A 20,319-nucleotide genomic window follows, 5' to 3' on the forward strand; every position below is an offset into this window, starting at 1 on the left:
TCCTGATTAATACAGGGTCCATGGTCCATCTTCACCTGAGCTGACGAGCCCTTAGAAGACATCTGGGCCAACACCCTAGGATGCAGGTTGAGAAATTGAGGCCCAGACCCAATAAGGGACTTTGTCAATCACCAGGACAGACAGAACTTGAACAGGGCCTACCGATGTCATAAATGTCCCCACGCCTCCTCAGTCTGGAACATCCGGCATTTCATTTGAGAGTCCAGGGTGCCCTGGTAGAGGGAGATCTGAGAGCCTAGAACTTTCCATAAGGAGGCAGAATCTCACTTGCCCCAAGCCTGACTGTCCACCCAGGACGGCTGCCTCAGATCTGAAGGACTGTCACCCCTTATCCATGGGCTTTTAGCACAAGTGCCAAGGCCCTGGCTGGGTGGAAATTGCACCATACATTCCAGGCCTTTAGGGAGACCGTTTGGCATTGGACGCCACGGTGGGTTTGGAAGAGCCCCCAGGTAAGCTGGCATTCAGGCCTCGTGGTGCACCCCCCCCACCTCCCAGACAGATCACCCCCCACCCCCACAGCCGTGACCCAGCCTGCCCAGGGTGGTGGCTGAGGGGCAGGCCCTCAACTGGGGGCCAGAAAAGGGCTGAGGGAGGGATTCATTTAGGGGACAGTAGGGTGACCTGGGTCACTCCTCTAGGAGTTGGTCTGGCTGGAGCTGGGAGGAAGGAGGGTACAAGGGGGCTGGCCCAAGGCAGCCAAGTGCCCTTCCATGTGCACACACACACATCCAGGTATGGGCGCAGGGGACACACAGGCAGAAAGGGACAAATATCTTTAGACACCCAGAGGGAGACACAGAGTCAGACGCAACCCCAGAGAAGGACAGCTTAAACACACACACATACACACACACACACATGTGCCCCCCACCCCCACCCCTGACAGCAGCCAACTAGCTTCCCTGGAATTATCTTCCCACTCTCTATGCCAGGCTCTGGAAGAGAATGACGTATGTGGACCCTTGAAAGGGACAGGATGGGAAGCTCTCCAGAGCTTCTAGCTCCCATCCCTGCCCTCGAAACAAACCAAGACTCTGCCCTTTTCAAAGCAGGCAACAGGTTGGAAAGGTGGGACTGGGCCCACCCCCTGCAGTTAGACCCCTGCCTCTCCCCACCTGCAGCTGGAGTCCGGACCTGGGGCGGGAGCTGGGGGTCTAGGGTGCAGGGAAGGACCTGGCTGGAGGGAGAACGGATGGTCCCCGTGGCCCTCTGGGCCCAGAGTCGCCTACTCCCCACCCTGCCCCAGAGGCCACATGGTGGGCGCAGGGCTGAGAGAATCAAGGGGACACCGGACCTACCACCTCCTGAACCCCTACTATGTGCGGGGGGCTGGCTAGCCGTCTACAGTCTGTGACTCTCCTTAAAAATCCCCAGGGAAAGCCTTCTTCTCAGTGCACGGTCAAAGGAACCAAGCCAGGGATCTGAACATTTAAATAGCATGTCCCCAAGGGTGATGGAGCCTGAGCTGCGGCCATCCTTACTACTCCCTTTCTCTCCGTATTCAGTCAACCCATATTTAGTGAGCACCTGCTGTATACCTCATGAACAAGCCAGATGGCCCCCTGCCCTTTTGGGAGTTCCACAAAGCTTGGGGATGCCACTGTCCCCTAAAGACACTGGGGTGGTGGGGGGAGGCCTGAGCCACAAGGAGACCTGGGGAGACTGTCCCTTCTGGGGCAGGGGCAGTGGAATGCACAACCTTGAAACCCCGCCCCCCACTTGTGACCCTGTCTTTGGGTTCAGGCGCTGCCATCTTGGGGGAAGGCCAGGGGCGGACCCCATCCTGCCTTGGAAGACAATATGGGGGAGGCCATCTGCCCCTGCCTGCCCCCAGCAGGCACTCCAGATACAAGGGCCCAGCATCTTCCTCATTTCCACATGGAAGCCAGTAAGCGACTGCATCCCCACCCTAAGCACTTAAATATACAATTTACTTGAAGGAATTATACACTGCCGGCTGCTTTTAAAATCGAGAAAAGACCCCCCACAGAACTGTTTCCTTTCCTCAAGTGGCATCATCTTCTGCAGAGAATCTGCCCGGTTCTCTAATTGCACCATCTGTGCTGGGGAGGGCTGGGGCTCAGCTCAGAGTCTGTTCCCTCCAGTTCGGTCTTAAATTCCACATCCCCACCTGCTGGGCTCTTGCTGGGTGGCCCTCCCACTCTGACCCCACAGCTGCCGGGCCCTCCCTCCCATGGGCCGGACACCTCACCCCGTGACTCTTCTCACTTTCAGATGCACAGCATTAATCCCTCAGCCCCTGCCCTGAGGGATCCCCCTGTCCAGATATGGGGTCAGCAGTGTTTCTCCTAAATTTTGTCACTTGCAGAATCTTCTGGAAGCCCAGCTGGGCATGACCCAGGGACCTTCGGCTGCCCTGTAACAAGACTCCAGTAAGCCTTTGACTCCAGAGACCTAGCTTCTCTTTCCTCTCCCCGAATTACCTGTCTGGGCCTCGTGGACTAATACAGACCTGGGTTCTGAGCCAAACTCTTCTCTTCCCGGCTGGGCGACATGGGGGAAGCCTCTGGACCTCTGTGAACTCCTGTTTCTCCATGAGAAAAACAACACACCCTGTCTTCTTCTATTGTCCTGGCCACGTTTCTCAGTTTGGGTTCCCCCCAAAGCAGACAAATATTTGGCTACAAGTCAGTTAGGAAGGAGGTGATCCCAGGACATTACACGCACAGCAAGGGAGTCCCAAAGTGATAGAAGAAGGAACACCGTAAAGGGTGGGCACTGAGCAGTTACCACTGTGGCCAAGCAGGGCCCAATCCCGCCAGGACCCTCTGTGGGGAGCACAGCTCAGAACCGCTCCCCCCACCCCCACCCCGAGGCACAGGTGAGGAAGCTGGACTGGCCGAGGGTCACTCCTGGAGCACTGACTCCCCAGGCCTGGCCCAGGCGAGGATTGACCTCAGGGCTGCAGTGTGCCTGGGGAGTGTCTGTAGGCAACCCCCCCCCGGGGGGCATCTATGCCTACAACCCACCCCACCTTCCTACAGGTGGTGGCTAGCGCAGCGCCCCAGCACATAGTAGGTGCACAGCTGCCCCATTCTCCACCGGCTAAATGGCCTCATTTAAAATCCCGATCCCATTAAGATTAGGACAAAGGAAAATGTGTGGTGTGAGAGTCCCAGGCCCCTGGGCCCCCGTCCTCCACAGGAGTGGGAGCCAAGCCAGCCGAGGGAAGCTGAGACCAGGGCCGGAGCCCCTGAGAAACCGGGTCTCCATCCCCTTCCCCAGTGTCTAGGCTGGCTTCCTCTGCTGCACCTCCCACCTGCCCTGGGCACTGTCGGCACCACCTCCTCCCTGCAATCCCGTCCCCGATCAGGTCAGCCCCCCTGTAGTCCAGCCTCTCGTGACAGCTGGTTCTCCCCTGGGCAAAGCTCCACTTCTCCCTGCACCCCGCCAGCTCCCCACCAGCTCCCTGCCAGCCCCACTCACAGCAGGCTCTCCTCTCACTCCTGAGCCATCTCAGGGGCCTGCATGGCCCCTGCCTGGGCAGGGAGGCAGTCAGCAGCTCCTTGTCACCTGCCCAGGTCACCTCCCTGCTTCTTCCTGTTTCAATATTCACACTTAGCTCCCGTGCCCCTCACGTTCTCTCTTAGGGTCTGAGCAGAGCGTCTGAGTCCGGCTCTGGACCCATCAGTGTGGGAGAGGACCCAGGGAAAGCTGGGCAGGCTAGCTCACGCCATTCTGACCAGCAAATACCTTTGCCACCTGCATCACACAGATGGACAGAGCTCTGCAGTCCCCACTACCTCAGCCCCTTTCAGATGTCCTGGTGTCTTCATCAAACCCTACAGGCTAGACTGGGGACACCGTCCGCTGGGGAGGGAAAGCGCATGACAAGGTGACATATCCAAGGTCATCATGAGGCCTCAGCCATGCAGGGATTTGAGGACAAGATATTCAGGCAGAAGAAGAGGGAGCCGTATGTGCAAAGGTCCTGAGGTAGGAATGCTCGAGGTATGTTTGAAGGGAACTAGATGTGAAGATGGAACTATTTTGGTCTCCATTTGGATGAGGCTCAAAGACAATAGATGCCAATCACACCTGCATTTCCAGCTGAGGTGTAGAGCCCACCCAAGCAGGATTTGCAAAAGACCCGGTGAGAACTGGCCTTGCCACCCTTAGCTGATTTCCCACCTCTAGCTTAAAAGAGGTTGGAAAGGCCAAGAGGGGGCTGGAGATGAGGAGACAAGTTTTGGGGTGGAGGACTGTTGGGAGTTCTGAGAGTCCCCCCTCTACCAAGAGAGAAGGGTGGAGTACTTGCTCTTCTCTCAAGTTTAGGGAGGGTGTTCTTCAGCAAGATCACTTGGAGAGGGGGCTCCGCCTCCCCTGGGTGCTTGGGTGGCTGGGGATGCACAGCAGGGATACGGGACTCACTCAGGAAACGTTAATATGATAATGTGGGGGAATGTAGTGGTGCTTGTCAGGGCCAAGTGTCTCCCAGGGACCGGATGTGGGCCACAGAGGGAGGGGCTGATAGGCAGGGTCCCCGAGGGGCAAGGAGACCTTCATGGGTATGGCACGCACAGAAGGCGGGTGGGAAATCCTGCGGGCCAGTCCAAGCAGCTGCAGGTGGGTAATATGGTAATATGGGGTCCTTAGGGTAGACCCAAATCCAATTGGACTATTGTCCTTATAAAAAGAGGCAATCAGGACACACGGAGGGCAGAACTTACAGAGGAAATCCTGTACAGAGGTCACAGAGAGAAGGTGTAACCTGCAAACCGAGGAGAGACGCCTTCAACCTGCCGACACCTTGATTTTGGACTTGCAGTCTCCAGAAGTGAGAGAAAATAAACATGTGCTGTTCAAGCCCCCCCCCCCCCCCCGAGCTATGATGTTTCGTTATGGCAGCCCAAGCAGACTAAGATCCTCCAGCAAGTGGTGCCGAATCCAAGAAAGGAATACTCAGGGGCCGAGGGGGACTGGGCAAGGGGTGAACAGACCTAGCCCCCAAACAGCTTTGCCCAGTGCTGTGTAACCGGCTGAAGCTCAGAACCATGGAAGCTCCTCCCGCTTCGAGGTCAGGGCACGCTCCTCTGCCAGGCATTCAAGGCCCCAGATCTGCTCCCATCACCCACCAACCCAACTGGGTCCCTTTGGCTCTTGACGGAACTGCCGGCCAGCCTTCTAACTCCTGGGCTCTCCTCTGCGCCTTTGCACGGACTGTCCCCTCCACCTGGAATGCCCTCCCTTGTCTGACTCCTACACATTCTTTCAGGCTGGGCCCAACAGCACCTCCTCCAGGAAGACTTCCTGGGCCCTCCCCTGGGCTTCCACAGGGCTCTGGGCTTCCCAAGTGTCGTGATCAGTCTCCCAGAGGGTTTCCGCTACTGGACCGTGAGATTCTAAAGAGCAGAGGCCGCCGGGGCCACGACCACCCGCTTCCCGAGGGTCCGACAGCACTTGGGCCTTGGGTAGATGGAAGGATACACAGAAGGAGGCAAGACTGGGGGCCTGGAACCACCCTCACCGAAATGCACACTCCCTGGAGCTGAGCATCGTTGACTGTCAGAGCCTGCGGAAGCTTTGGAGGGCACCTGCTCCAACCTCTTCATCTGCATGTGGGGCCCGGACGGAGGAAGCAGCCGGCCCAAGGTCACAGGGGTCAGACGCCCCAACGGGGTCCCAGAACTCCGTCTCCCAGCCCGGCGCGCCCTGCACGGTGGCGCGGCTTCGCCAACCCCCTCTTGACAAGTGGAGTTTAATTATTTACAACGGCGCTTTATAGCTGCGGGTGAACCCACCAGAACATATTTTGTAAAAGTAATGAAGGCTCAGTAATGCGAGACCTCGCTACAGCTCCCGTCACTAAATCTTGGCCCAGGAGTCGACCAGACTGCGTAGGTGCTTTTTTCCCCTCCTCTCTCTCTTTTGGAGAGTTACAGGGTTTGCAGATTAGGATTGGCTGTGGCACAAGGCGTATCCAAGACATTTTTTCTCATTTATGGGGGAGAGGAGCAGGCTTGATGGGACCAGAGTCTGAGCCCCTTAAGTGGGGATCAGGATGGGGAGTCAGCTATGGACCCCCCACGGACACCCCCTGGGAGGTGTCACTTGCGGCAGGCGGATCGCTGCCAAGGAGCCCCCACTGTCCTCCAGCTCTGCGGGGGCAGAGGAGACAGAGGAACTGAGCAGTGGGGGCGGGTCTGGGAGTCTCTGGGCCTCAGTTTCCCCGTCTGTGAATTAGGTAGAGACTTTGCCTCTTCTGTTTCCTTCTGCAACGTTCCAATCTTTCTCCCTAGCAATAGCAATGGTGAGACCACAGGTTTATTCCAAGAGGCACTTGTGCTGTGGGCGTTCCCTAGGTTCTCGCTGAGTGCCCCCAAGCCCCCTCAGGCAGGCATTAACTCAGACAGTGTCAAGTGACATCCAAGGTCACTGCGCTGGAAGGCAGCAGAGCCAGGATTTGAACCCAGGCCCTCTGGCTCCAGAGAGCACACCTGTACAAGCTTTGCCCCGAATACCTACAGGGCCAGGCACTGTAATGGGTGCTTCACATGCTATGGCCCATTAGGTCTTCCTGATTAAGATGAGGCATGCTGTCTCCCTCATTTATAAGGAGAACACCAAGGTTCCCAGTGAACCCTGACTCGGAGCCTGGGTCTCCCACATAACCACACACCCTAGGTCTCCACTCAGCGTGGCTATTGCCCCAGGATTTTGAGCTAAGTTCCCTGGACTCCAGGAGCCACAGTTCGGCCTCCCCAAAATATCAAAGAAGCAAAGATGATGCCCCCAGCTCATTACATGGAAGGGCTGGGGGGTACAGACTGAGCTGGTAGGTGATGGTGTTTTGAGCCAGACTGAAGAGAGAGGGAGAGAGGTGGGGGGCATTTACACAGAGGTGTGCCTGAAACCTTCCAGCACTTGGGAGGAAGGTTGCGGAGCCTTACATAATAGAAATTGGGATGAAAAACTCAGATGGTGAAATTGAGGGTCTGGACAGTGAGCCCCTCATGGAAAGGGCCCATTCATCTGTGACTCTCCAGCGGGTGAGACAAGAGTAGCAGAATCCAGGGTTGTCAAACAAGATGACCTGATGTGGACCTTGTTCAGCAATAAGAGGCAACCTCGAGCCTATCTTCACTTCTCCGGGCTTCTTCTTTATCTCTACAATCAGGCCCATCGCCCCACCACAGAAAACTCTATCAGGCAGCTACCTAAACACATAATCCTGCAGGTGAGAGGCTTTCAAAGCTCTTTGAGAGCCAGTTCGATAAATGTACTCCCAAGACCATGCCAATATTTAACGCCATGCCAGAAAATTCTGCAAGCAGCTCATGTAAATACGTCCTGCTGGATATTGGAGCCAAACACTTTTGCTTGGTCCTCAGGGGAGAAGGAAGAGCTGGCAGACTATTCTCTGTGTTGATTATAGACCTACTCTCAAGGAAAGAAGATTAAATTGTTCAGTCATTCGACAAACACTTATTGAGCAGGTACTATGCGCTGGGGCTCTTGAAGACACTGGGGATACAGCAGTGCACGAAACTCAGAGTCCGGCCTTCGTGCAGCTTAGGTTCTCGGGGAGAGACAGACTTGTATTTTGAAAAATAGAGCAGGGAGAGGAAGGAGAGAGGGTGTGGGGGTCAGGGACGTCCTCCGTGGTAAGGTGGTGTCTGAGCAGAGCAGAACAAGCAGGAGAAGGAGGCGGCAGACATCTGGGGACGGTGCCTAGGCAGAGGCACCAGCAAGGCCAAAGCCTGGGCGTGAGCACACCGGGGCTGGATGGAGGAGCACTGGGGAGGCCAGTGGGCAGGGAGAGGAGGAGCCCGAGTGTGGCAGGGCCTTGTGGGAACACAGTGGGGATTTTGGCTTTTACTCTGGGTGAGATGGGAACCAGGGGAGGGCTTTTCAGCAGAGTGCGATGTGACAGCACCTTCAGCAGGTCCCCAAAGCCAGCAGAAGCCTTGAGAATAAGCCACATGCAGGCAAAGCGGGGGCAAAGCAGATGGGAGCTGCTGGCAGGAACCCAGGTGAGAGACGAGGGCCTGGGGGGGGTCGCTGCGGAGTGGGTGAGGGGTGGCTGCTCCAGGACGATCTTGAGGTCAGAGACCACGGGAAGGTTTTTTATTGCTACTCTGATTCATCGTCCAAGGTGAATCGGATTTTCAGAGTCTTGGCCACCAGGTCAACAGTTTCCTTTACAGGTGTCCTTGGCTGACATTGACACTCTCTTTTGACACTAATCCCCAGAAGCTAGAAGGAAAGAGACTTCCACATTAAAACTGTTATGCACCTGAAGGCAGGTGGGGGCAGGAGAGGAGCTAGCTTGGAGGAGAAGCCAGCCTGCTGTGCGGGTGGCCGAAGATGTGCTGTCCTGGGGGACCCAGGTCTTCCGGAAGGGTCCGTCTACCTCTGGCGAGACGCTGGTACATGGCAGCAAATCCGCAGCCTCTGGCATGGCCAATAACCTCATTAGTGCCAATGACCCCCCGTGAGCCTAAGTGCCAGGCACTGTGCTAAGTACTTTGCTTACAGTAGTTCACATAGCCCTCTCTACACCATGAGGTAGCTACTGTTGTTACCCCCACTTTACAGATGCAAGTTTGAGGCTCAGAGGCACTAAGTAATCAGCCTAAGGTCGCACAGCTAGGATGTGACAGAACTGGGGCTAAAACTCTGGTCTCTGGAACCACCCCTTCAGCCTTCATACACAATTCCTCACTCACCACCCAGACCCTTTGATCCTCTCACGGCCCTTAGCCCTTGACTATCCCACCCTTCTCTTCCCAGGCTGGGCCAGACCTCAACACCCACGGGCTCCATCCACACACACCCCCTTCCCCCAGGGCCGACTCCCTTCGGCAAAGGCTCTCCAGACCACCGGACCACCGTTTCCCACTTGCAGTGAGACCACCTCAACTCCAAATCCAGGCGGTTGGAAACGGGCAGTATTTTTAGAGAGATGAAAGCCAAGTCGGTTGCATATTGCAAAGACAACAAACTAATACCTTAGCAAGGCCGGGGGGAACCTTCTTAATGAATATGTAAGGACTAAGGTGTTAGATAAAATGACAAGACCAGAGGGGATCCCCCAACCCTGGCCAGCCCCCCAGTGGGCCAAGCACTTTGCTGAGTGCATACTCACAGAACCCTGCAGGAGTCAGGCCCGGGCAGAACCATCTTACCCACAAGGGCACAGGCTCAGCCAGGCTGAGTAACCCGCCCAGAGGTGCACAGCCAGCAGGGGTGAAGTGGGATCATGCAGAGGTTCACTGCCCACATGGCACTGTCCCAAGGACTGTTGGGGGGGTGGGGGAAAGATGCTGAGTCTTCCCTCAGCAGGTTAAACATCACACCTGCAATTTTGCTCTATTTACTTCAATGAACCTATTCCTTCCTCCATAAATCACACAGCAGTCCTGCCCTTGTCAGAATCATCAAAGGCCCAATTAACCCTGAATACCGTGGCCCTATTCTGCAAACTTCCCCCCAAACCACAGCTTTTCAGGCTGGGAATATTACAAAGCTGGTTGAAAAACAGCCCAGCAAGCAAGCACTTACTCTATAGCGACCCTGTGGGGGGAGGGGGGATCCCACATGCATAAGAAAACCACCCACAGCAGCTAAATTCTGACTGCCAAGCCTTTATTAGTGGTGATAAAAGGCAGCAAAAACAGTACAGGGCTTTCGGCTCCCAGGTGGGGGCTGCAGTCCCAGGAATTAGTCATGTTTTGACTGGTAGAGTTATGGAATTTATAATGGAGGCCCTGGAGAAATTAAACACGGATTATGGCCAACTCCCTCCCCCAGCTGAATGTCTCCTGTGCCTTGGGCTCCCTCACCCCCTCTAGGAGTCTGGTCTGCTGGCCCAGGGGGCTGGGTGAAGACGGTGACCCCCCCCCCCTCAGCACAGGGTCACAGAGGAGGTGGCTCTCACCTGCTCCCCACCTCACTTGGGTGGCGTCCACCCTTCATGGAATCCTGGGCTATAGGAATCAGGTCTATCCCGGGCAGTGCTGAGCATCCAACCGGGGTTCGGTAAGGCTCATCGAAATGAATCTGCGTCTTCAACCTCCTCAGAGTTTGCCCTTGCTAGGTTAAGCATCATTCTCTCCCTGGAGGGAGGCAATAGTCGACGGTCAGCAGAAGTGGCCTGAATTTGGATGAGTCCAATGAACTCTGTCTTCATTAAAGAAAAGAGTTGGACCCCCCTTTCACACTCTGATTTCAGGGCCTCTTTAAGAAGGCAAAGATGCCTGGGAGTGATTGTATATCAAGATCCTAACATCTTAGTGGAAAAGTTCATCAAAAGGACAGGATGAAAAAGAATCTTAGCTAGCAGCATGCTACAGCTTCAGGGCGTGCTTTGTGATGCCAATGTGTGGTTGATGGCTCCTAATCCTGGCCTTTTGTTGCAGACCAGGGACCCAGGGAGAAACTTAACCCTTACTGAGCACCAATATGTGCCAGGCACTGTGTTAAGCCACTTTACAAACATTCCTCAATTTAACAGATCATAGAAAAGGGCTCAGCACAAGGTAGGTGCCTAATAAATAGTCATTGAATGGATAAGTGACTTTAAGCCCCATATCAGCCCGGTGAGGTAGGGTGCTATAATCATCTCTTTACCAGGGAGGGGCAGTTCTTTGCCCCAGGCGACACAGCATGTGGAGGGAAACAGAGTCAAGCCCAGTCAGTGTCTGACTCCCAGACCAGAGCTCCCTCTGGTCAGCCAGCCAGGCTTCCTCCGTGAGCCGGGATTGTTGGCTCTGGGTTGGAGAATGAGGCGGAGGGAGTGAGAAGCCCGGGAGCTGTCCAGCATTTGCATTGCTGGAAGGAGAACGCAGGAGCCAAGCACTGGGACGGTGAGGCAGGGCACTCTCTTGCCCTCCATCCATCTCAGTCTCTCACCTGGGAGACCCCTCTCCCCGAGTTCTGCACCCCAGAACTGCCTCTCACCATGCAGGTCAAGGTGCTCTAAAACTAACAACTACCAGACAGCTGCCAGGTGATAGGACGGACGGTCTGCTGGTCCTTCAAACCCACTGCCACCCCAAGTACCACCCATACTAAATCCCCAGCATAAAGCATCAGAGCGGAGCAGGGTCTGGACAGCACAGAACGTTTAGCTTAGAGTCTAATGGAATGAGTGTTTTCTTGATTTATGCTATTGCTCTGGTCTGGTCCCTCTCGAGGCCATTCTCCAAGCTATACCCAGAGCTCCAGTGCAAGTGACGTCATGACTCTGCTTACAATTCTGAAGTCTCCACTCCTGGGTGTGACACTCAATGTCCTTCAAGAGCTGGCCCTACCTACCTCCACCTGTCCCCACTACCTACTGCCCTCATTCCCCAGCCATTCTAGGTGCCCCATCTATCTAACCCCAGATACCAGGTTGTCAAAGACAGCTATGGGGCTGGTGGCAGGGACAAGCATTCCAAACAAAAGGAACAGCAGTGCTAAGTCCTGCTCCTCTGCAAGAGTCATCTCAGGAATCCCTTCGTACGGAAGACCCCTCTGGCTGACTGCCTCTCTCTGTAGCCAGCCACTCTGTGACAATGTGATTCTGCTCCATCACTCAGACAAATTACCCTGCAAACACGTCCCCCTGGAAAGTAAGCTAGCGCTTTACGATGTTTTATCCGTTTGGTATCACTAGCACTTACCTGCATGTGAGCAAGCAAAAATAAACAGAAGATCCAGGTTTTTGCCTGAGGACTTGGTTAATAGAGACTGGTGTGTATAGAAATAATAATAGTTATAATAATAATGTACGATAATAATAGCTAGCCCCTATGTGTCTGGCACCTGCGAAGTTATAGATGTTAACTCATCAAACCCATATGGCAATCATCAAAACCACCCTGAGGGAAGCCTCTCCACCAGGTCCATTTTACAGACGAGAGAACTGAGGCACAGGGGGCTAAGTATCCTCCCCAAAGGCAACAGAGCCAGAAAGCAGCCCAGCAGGGACGCCAACCCAGACAATCTGGCTTCAGAGTCTGAGCCCTCGTCCATGTCACCATCTAAAGGAAAGGGACCCAGAGGCAAAAGAGGCCATGACAGTCTCTCCTAGAGCCAGGAGGATACCAGCGCTCACTTTGTCCTCCGCATCAGCAGAACCTAAAGCTCCTACCAGGGTGATCTCAGGGAACGTGGGTGTCCAAACCCCACCCAAACCCAAACCCAAGGGGGTCAAGCCCCAGCCTTGGTAGCAGAATCTGGCAGGACTGTACCCTCACACCCAGGAACAGCCCGCCTTGGGGCCCTTTCCTTTGTCCCCTCCCCCAGCGTCCCCTCCCCAACTGCCAAGACCCTGCCTCCCACCCCCCTGCACCTGGCTGCCCCTGGCAGGCAGCCCCAGACCCCTTGTGGAGGAGAAGCTCCCCCCAGCTCTTAGCAGCTGCCAGGTCATGCCGGAGCCGGCAGGCATCTTCCGGGCACCACTCACCGCCCCGCCAGGCCTGGCATGCCAGGAGCTCCACGTTAAGTTGATGGCCCTGCACAGCCCCACGGAGCTGCTATTTTTAATTTAATTGGAGAGTCGGAGGAGAAAGATGGTACCCAGCGAGGGAGTTTTAAAAGCTTTTGGGGTGGGGGAGGGGGGCAGAGAAAGCGAAGAAAAGTTCGTAATTATACACCAGGCAGCCAGATTTGATGCTTGAACAGAAAGGTTAAATGTTACATTCAGAATAAAATGAGAAAAAGAGTCCTGATGACAGTTGCCCAGAGCTAAATAAGGAAGAAAAAAAAAAATACCCCTTGCCCATCTCTTCTCCAGCTTCCTCTTCTCCCTCATACTCATTTCTGAGTTTCCCTCCTTCTGCCTTTTAAAGTTCAGGAGCACGCACAAATAAACCAGTTTGGAGCACAAAGATTACTACTCAGCATGTCAACACTTGATTGCCACCCAAAAGCAGCTTTCATTCACGCCTGAAAAAATCACACATTTTCATTTCTCAAGCCAACAGGTCTAATAGGGCCCAGAAGACTGGGATGGCCTTTGGGGAGGATACTGGCACTGTGGAGAACTACATGGGCTTTAGTATGGATGGACCTAGGTTCAAATACCTCCTCTGCCAAGGGACAGATGCCCTAGGATACTGGCACTGTGGAGAACTACATGGGCTTTAGTATGGATGGACCTAGGTTCAAATACCTCCTCTGCCAAGGGACAGATGCCCTAGGTCAGAAACAGAAGTCTGCTGGTTAAGACTTTCCTATTATAAAGAGACAGACTCAGATGGCACACTCCTTTCATCCTTCCTTTTCCAGCAGGGAATATAGATGTGATGCCTGGAGCTGCTGCAGTCATTTTGTGCTCACGAGGCAACACGCTAAAGGTGGAAAAACTGAGAAACAGGAAGGGTCCTTGATGATATAGACATACTGCTGTTCCTCAGGGCTGCCTGCCTGTCACTGAGACAAAGAAATCCCCATATGTTTCAGCCACTTTTAGTCTAGTTTTCTAGAAATGCTGAATCTATTCCTAACTGTGACAATCCTTTATTAGCCTGACCTTGAGTGTGAACTTGAGCACGAGCTTCACATCACTCAGCTTTGGATTTCCTGTGTGTAAATGGGGACAAATAGCACAGTGTGTGTGTGAGGATTGAATGTGACTCCATTTGTAATGCATGATGGCTGATGACTGCCATTGTTATTCATACTCCTGATTAAGAGGAAAGCAGTATCATATTATAAAATTTAAAGTCACCTCTCCTATCTCAATAACACTTTCTAGTTTTCAAAGAGACTTCTTGGGGCACCTGGGTGGCTCAGTTTGTTAAGTGTCTGCCTTCAGCTCAGGTCATGATCCCTGGGTCCTGGGATCAAGCCCCACATCAGGCTCCCTGCTCAGTAGGGAGCCTGTTTCTCCCTCCCCCTCTGCTGCTCCCCCTACTTGTGCTTTCTCTCACTCTCTCTCCTGTTCTCTATCAAATAAATAAATAAAATATTTTTTAAAAAGCCAAAAAACAAACAAAAAAGGGACTTCTCTTTCTTCATCTTAGCTCATCCTCCACACCAAATCTCTGAGGGAAGGGAGTATTATTCCCTATTTTATACCCAGCAGACTCAAGAGAGGTTAAGCAACTTGCCCAAGGTAGCTTAGCTAATGACAGGGCCAGGCTGTAACTCAAATCTGACTCCGAGTCCCTGGGGCCCAGGCCAAGCTGGCTCTGAGCTGTTCTAATACAGGTCCCACTTCTCCTGGGGACCACTGATGTCTCAAGTTTAGGGATAACACTGGGGCTGAGACAGTATGGTTCATGTGGCAAAGACAACATGAGCTGGACTCTGGCCTTCAAACTCCCCCTCCTGTCCCTGAAACGTCAGGGTTCCTTGGGCTCCAATCTTCTGCCCACTGCACTTATTACTCCATTAACATTAGGGAACTAAGAGCCCTGTTTAGAAGCAGCCATAGAACACTGTGGTTGAGGACCCAGACTGGATTTGAACCTCACTTTTGCCACTTAACATAAAAAAAATTTGTTAAATAAATAGTTCTCTCTGTGTATTAGTCAGGGTAAGCAAAACAGCTGCTGTAACAAACCACCCTCAAATCTCAGTGGCTGAATGTGGCAGATTTTTCCTCATGTCCCAGTGCAGTGCAATGGGGTTGGGTGGGGCTTGGGAGGGGGGGTATTATGCTCCAGCCAGTCATTCAGCCTCCTTCCATCTGCAGCTTTGCCCTTCCCCCATTAGATCCTCCACACCCTGCAGGCTGATAGGGTTATTTTAAGGGTCAGGCATTCTCTGAACTGGCCAGAACCTATGGCATGGTCAGGTGACCCTACCTATGGTGGGGTGGTGGTGTCCTGGGAAGTGTAACTTCACAGTGTGACAAGGAAGGAGGGGGTGGTGACCCCTCACCCATGGTCCCCAGCAGTCCCATCTCAAGCTACCCCATCAAAAGTAGGCAGCCCCAATCCCCCAGATCATGTGGCCTTTTTGCATTTGATTCACTATTTCATTCTTTGTCACCTCAAATAGTTTTCCTTATTTACTGTCTATGTCCCCACGGTGGACTGCAAACTCCTTGAAACCAGAAACCTCTAGTATCTTTCACCCATAGTCCCTCCAATATTTACCAAATAAATGTTACACTAGTAGAAACTCAAACTTTACCAGAATATTGGGACAGCTAGGATTAAGAGAGAGATTGTGGCAGAGGAAGAACGGGGGGCTCCATCCGGCTCAGTGGGTCCCCAGAGGCTGCCCTGGACCCACCCTGGTCCTCATGTACTCACACTCCCTGTACTCCACCCCGCCGCCGCCGTCCACAACAAAAGTCAACACCGGTTCCAAAGAAGTTGTTTATTTGCAGATATAAAACAAGACCCTGGCCACAGGAGGGAGGGCCCTCGGGCTCACCTGTAGGAAATCCTCCCTGGCCAGAGAGAATGAGTAAAACTAGGAAAACTTCATCTCTCCCACCCCACCCCCCATCTCCTAGTCAAAAATAACTGAAACCCAGCAGAAGGTCCCACCTCTCTTGCCCTGGTTAAAACCTACTGAACTGAGAACAGGACCGCTCAAGGAAGATGCCAGCAAAAGGTAAGTGGCTATTTGGAGATGTTAACTGACTACTCCCCTCCAAATGACAGACCACCCCCTGGAGATGCTGTCCCCAGAGGGCTTCCCTGTCCTCCTCTGGGCTGGATCCCACTCTTGAAACAAGATAAAACCCTAGAACCTAAAAAACACCCTCATAACTTCGGAATTTCAAAGCCAGCTAACTCCACCCCTGCCCCGACCCTGTCACTGGAAATTAATCCCTCGGAGCCCCTGGGACGGGTCACAGCCTCTGACTCTCTTCATACTCCTCTTTGGTCATCCACTCGGACTTATAAGAAGACAGATGGGCCACAACAGACGCCCCCAGCCAGACGCTAAAGTTTCTGTTGGAACCCACCCACATGGTGGCCTTGGTGGAGGAGAAATGATCTGCAATCAACTCCTTGTACAGGCGCTTGGTGAAGCCGGGGTAGAGGGTGTTGCCCCCACAGGCCATCACGTGGGAGGTGAGCAGTGGGTGCACAGTGGCCTCGCAGGCCAAGATGGCATCCACCACGGCCTGGGAGATGCTGGGCCCCTGCAGGTCGAACATCTGGGGGCTGAAGAACATCTCGGGGGCCAGCCGCTGCAAGGGGGTCAGCTCCACCGGGGTGCCATCGGGGAGCTGATAGGTGTTGTTCTCATCCGAGCCGCTCGGCAGGCTCTGGCGGAAGTCCAGCGCCTCTGCCAGATTCTGGGGCACGTAGCACTTGCTCATCTGGGTGGTGGCCACCGTCTCCAGCTGAAACAGGTTGTGGTGGTTGCAATCCTCCTTAAAGAGGCTCTTGAAGAGATAGGCCGACAGATCCTGGCCCGCGAACTCCAGCGTCTTGCCGCTGGGCCGCAAGGGGCGGCCCAGGTAAAAGGGCTGCACGCGGGTCAGGCCGTAGCCGGAATCGACCACCACGCCGGTCAGGAGGCCGGAGGCGTACAGGGACATCTCCAGCTGGTCGGCCAGCAGTATGGACGGCACATCCTGTAACTCAAACATAATCTGCAAGAAGGGAGAAGAGCCACTAGGGTATTTCGCCCACACAAAAGGCCCCGATCCATTTCTGGTTTCTGTTTTCCCCCACACTGAGCTACGTGCTAAGCTCTCGGAACTGAAGCAGGTGCAGACCTGTGTCCCCTGGGGGGCAGGGGGGCCTGCCCCGAGGAGGTGGGGCCCACGGCCCCTGGAGCTCATGCTATGGGAACAAGGGAGGCGCTAGAGGATTAGGAGTCAGATTTGCTCCAGGGTGGGGGGGGCTGTTTGAGGACCCCCACTGTTCAGAAGATTGTTTTTGATGGAGGGGTGGGAGGCACTGTCAGCTGCTACATGGAATGGTGCTGAGATGCTTGGCTGTGTGAGCCCAGGACCAGCGGGGGCTACAGCCAAGGGGCAGATCAGCCGCCTGACCCATTTCTTTAGAAAAGGGCAGAAGAAATTAGACAAGAAACACATATATCATATCCACCACTGCCTCCAAAAAAGGAGGGGGAGGAAGGAAGGAAAGAAGGAAGAAAGAAGGGAGGGAGGGAGGGAGATACATACTCTCACCTCCTGGTAAGTGAAGTCTTTTTTCCTCCACACATCAAGACAAAACTAGAATTCTGACATTTAGGTTTTGGCCAAGTCCCTAGGCTGATTTTCTCCCCCACCCACCACCACACTCCCTCCCCACCCAGATCTTTACAGATCTGGCACCCCAACTGCCTCCCTAATTCCCCAGCTCTGACGGCATCCCCAGGTTTCTGACCCTATAGACAGAGAAAGGTGGCACTAGTCTGCCGTTTGCCGTGGCCTTTGGCCAGGTAGCCTCCTCTTCAGGCCCCAGAAGGACCATCTTCCCACTGAGGCAGGGGCGAGCTCCCCCACACCCACACTCAGAATACTGTCCTGCCACCACCCACTTCCCAAATAGAAGCCAAGGTCCTCTTTTTCAAATAGGAAATTAAATATGAATCCCACTTAAAACTCTCCAGGATCTTCCGATTTATTTAGAGCAGAGCTTGGCAAGCATTTTCTATAAAAGCTAGACAGTTGGGGTTGCCAAATTTAGCAAATAAAAATACAGGCTGCCCAATTAAATTCGACTTTCAGACAAACAACAAATAATGTTTTCATATACGTATGTCCCATGCAATACTTGGGACATGCTTATACTAAAGTATTATTTGTTGCTTATCTGAAATCCAGCTCTAACGTTAAAGGCACCACGGATTTTATCTAGCAAACCTACAGTGAGTAAGTTTTTTAGCCTTTACACAATATGGATATGGTCTCTGCCACAAGTATCACAGCTCTGCTGATATGGTATGAAAGTAGCCAAAGACAATATGTAAATGGGTGGACATGGCTATGTTCCAATAAAACTTTATTTATAAAAACAGATGGTGGGCCAATTTGGCCCACCGGCTGTAGTTGGCCGAACCTTGATTTAGAGTAAAATCTAAGCACTCCCCACAGCCTCTGGGGCCTGAAAGACCCAACCCCTGCGAAGTCAAGGTGGAATATGATCTTGGAACATTTATGTGATCCACAAACAAAGTATCCACTGTCTCCCCTTCTCCACAGAGCATTTCAACTGCTGTGTCTCCATCTGTTGGAAGAAACTCCATGAACCCCATCCTACCTACAACAAGTGCCAGGCACACACTGGGTACTCAGGAAACATTTATGGGGCAAATTAGTTAGAAAGCAGAGTTCCTGATACTCAGTCATGTCTGAACACAAAATGCCAGGTTATTTCCCACTCGCCTTACCTCCAGGGTCTTCCGTCGGTCCGCAGGCTCCATCAGAGGGGTCTCTGTGACCATCACGGGGAAGTCCTCATGCTCCCGTCTATGTCTCTCCAGGACAAATGACCAGATGTGCTCCACACCCTCCCAGTTGAGGATACGGCCACGCTGGATGGGGTAACTAAAGGTATCAGGATGGCAAACGTCAATGCCTAGACTCACGCGCCTTTGGGCATAGCTGGGGCCAGGATTCTCCCTGCACGGGACGTAGTTCACGATGCTCGGAAAGACCATCTGCGGCTCATTCCACCCAGACAAGCCAGCCTTCAGAAAGCCAGACCCGTGGTCGATGATAATGGTTCTCGCGGCCATGGTGAAGGCAGAGGTGGGAGAGGTCTTCTGGACTCGACTGTGGAGGGAAAGGATGGGGGGTTATTCCAGGCCACCCCTGCTGCCCACTTTCCACCCCACAGTCAAGCTTCAGGCTCCCCTAAAGTGTGTCCATCTCCCCTTCCAAGCCTTTGCACAAGCTGTACCTGCAATGTTCCTCCTGTCTCAAACTCCTAATCATCCTACAAGGCCCTGCCTGCAAAGTCCTGCCAAGCCCTCCTTCCCACCCACCTCTCCCCTTGTACTTCGCACACTCGTCTGTTATACGATGGGGCACACTTCCACTCCACAGGAGCGGAGGTTGGGCCCTGCTACTCTTGGCAGCCTTCACAAGAAGCTTTCACCCAGGAAGTGATGGTGCCTGATGGTGACTGGCTGCCTGATTTGAGGACTCAGGGTCATGAGCCTTGGGGGCCACCGCACTCGCAATAACAGCATAGAGGCAATAGCAGCATGAACAGTGGTAACCACGGTGACAATGACAGTGATGACAAGGACAACCTGCAGAGCTACCATTCTGGGGTGCATGCCCTCGGTCTAGCTCTAGGAGGAACACCTTGCATGGGAGGTTGAACTATGTAAAATTGCCATTCGTGCCAGTCAAAAATGATCAAATGCACTTTCATATGGCTTGAGCAGGTGATCATTTCTTCTGTACCACAACCTGTAAGGCAGGCACCACAGGTGGGGACACTGAGGCACGGAGGGCTTGAAGTTACTTTCCCAGGGCCACACAACTGACCAGCAGGGCTGACAATTATACCCAAAGCAGATTCCAAAGGCCACACTCTGAGCATCAGGCTAAGCCCGAGAAGCGGGTTTTGAGTAGGAGCTAGGCGACTAAGTTACTGCATAAGGGAGGCCGTACATGGGATGTCTGACCACGATCATGGTGAGTTTCAACGCCTGTAAAGTGGGGAGAGTAAGAACCACCACGCCAGAAAGGCAGGTGTGGTCACTACCTGATTTCCAGACTTACTACAAACCTACAGTAGCCAAGACAATGTGGCACTGGTGAAATATTTGTCATAAAAACACAGAGGATGGAATAACAAGTCCAGACACAGATCCTCACAAAGTCTGACAAGGTGCAAAAACCAGGAAAGGAAGGGCCAACGGTCTTTACAGTAAATGGTAGGGAACAACTGGATATCCACATGCAAAAAAAAAAAAAAAAAAAAATGAACCTCAATCCATACCTCACACCTTATTAAAAAAAACTCAAAATGGATGATAGATCTAAACTTAAAACCTAAAACTAGAATACAACTTTTAAAAGAAACAGAGGAGAACATCACTGTGACCTCAGATACAGTAAAATTTCCTTAGCGAGAACATCATTTGCCTGGTCTGTAAAAGAACAAAATGACAGGCTGGACTTGGTCAAAATTTAAGAAATTTGTACTTTTTATTTTTTTTTAAAGATTTTATTTACTTATTTGACAGAGAGAGACACAGCGAGAGAGGGAACACAAGCAGGGGGGAGTGGGAGAGGGAGAAGCAGGCTCCCCGCAGAGCAGGGAGCCTGATGTGGGACTCGATCCCAGGACCCTGGGATCACGACCTGAGCCGAAAGCAGTCGTTCAACCGACTGAGCCACCCAGGCACCCAAGAAATTTGTACATTTTAAAAAAAAGATTTTATTTATTTATTTGCAAGAGA

General features: G+C 53.1%; 1 protein-coding gene across 1 annotated transcript; it reads right to left on the reverse strand.

Annotated features, from left to right (window-relative positions):
- Positions 1-15,787: 15,787 nt before the first annotated feature.
- ACTL8 (actin like 8) lies at positions 15,788-18,639 on the reverse strand. Its single transcript, XM_045895506.1, has 2 exons — positions 18,292-18,639; positions 15,788-16,540 (listed from the first exon to the last, which is right to left on the reverse strand). Exons 1-2 carry the CDS (start codon positions 18,637-18,639, stop codon positions 15,788-15,790), a joined length of 1,101 nt encoding a protein of 366 aa, XP_045751462.1.
- Between the last annotated feature and the right edge of the window lie 1,680 nt (positions 18,640-20,319).

This window comes from Mirounga angustirostris, unplaced genomic scaffold (assembly GCF_029215605.1).
Source record: "Mirounga angustirostris isolate CCGP_5_RB_7025 unplaced genomic scaffold, mMirAng1.0.hap1 SCAF_4, whole genome shotgun sequence".
NCBI lineage: Eukaryota > Metazoa > Chordata > Mammalia > Carnivora > Phocidae > Mirounga > Mirounga angustirostris.

Excerpts from the sequence above, each read along its gene's own strand:
- ACTL8 (XM_045895506.1), bottom strand. The coding sequence starts at position 18,639 with ATGGCCGCGAGAACCATTATCATCGACCACGGGTCTGGCTTTCTGAAG. Across the intron at positions 16,541-18,291 it reads ACCGACGGAAGACCCTGGAG|ATTATGTTTGAGTTACAGGA; the intron begins GTAAGGCGAGTG and ends CCCTTCTTGCAG.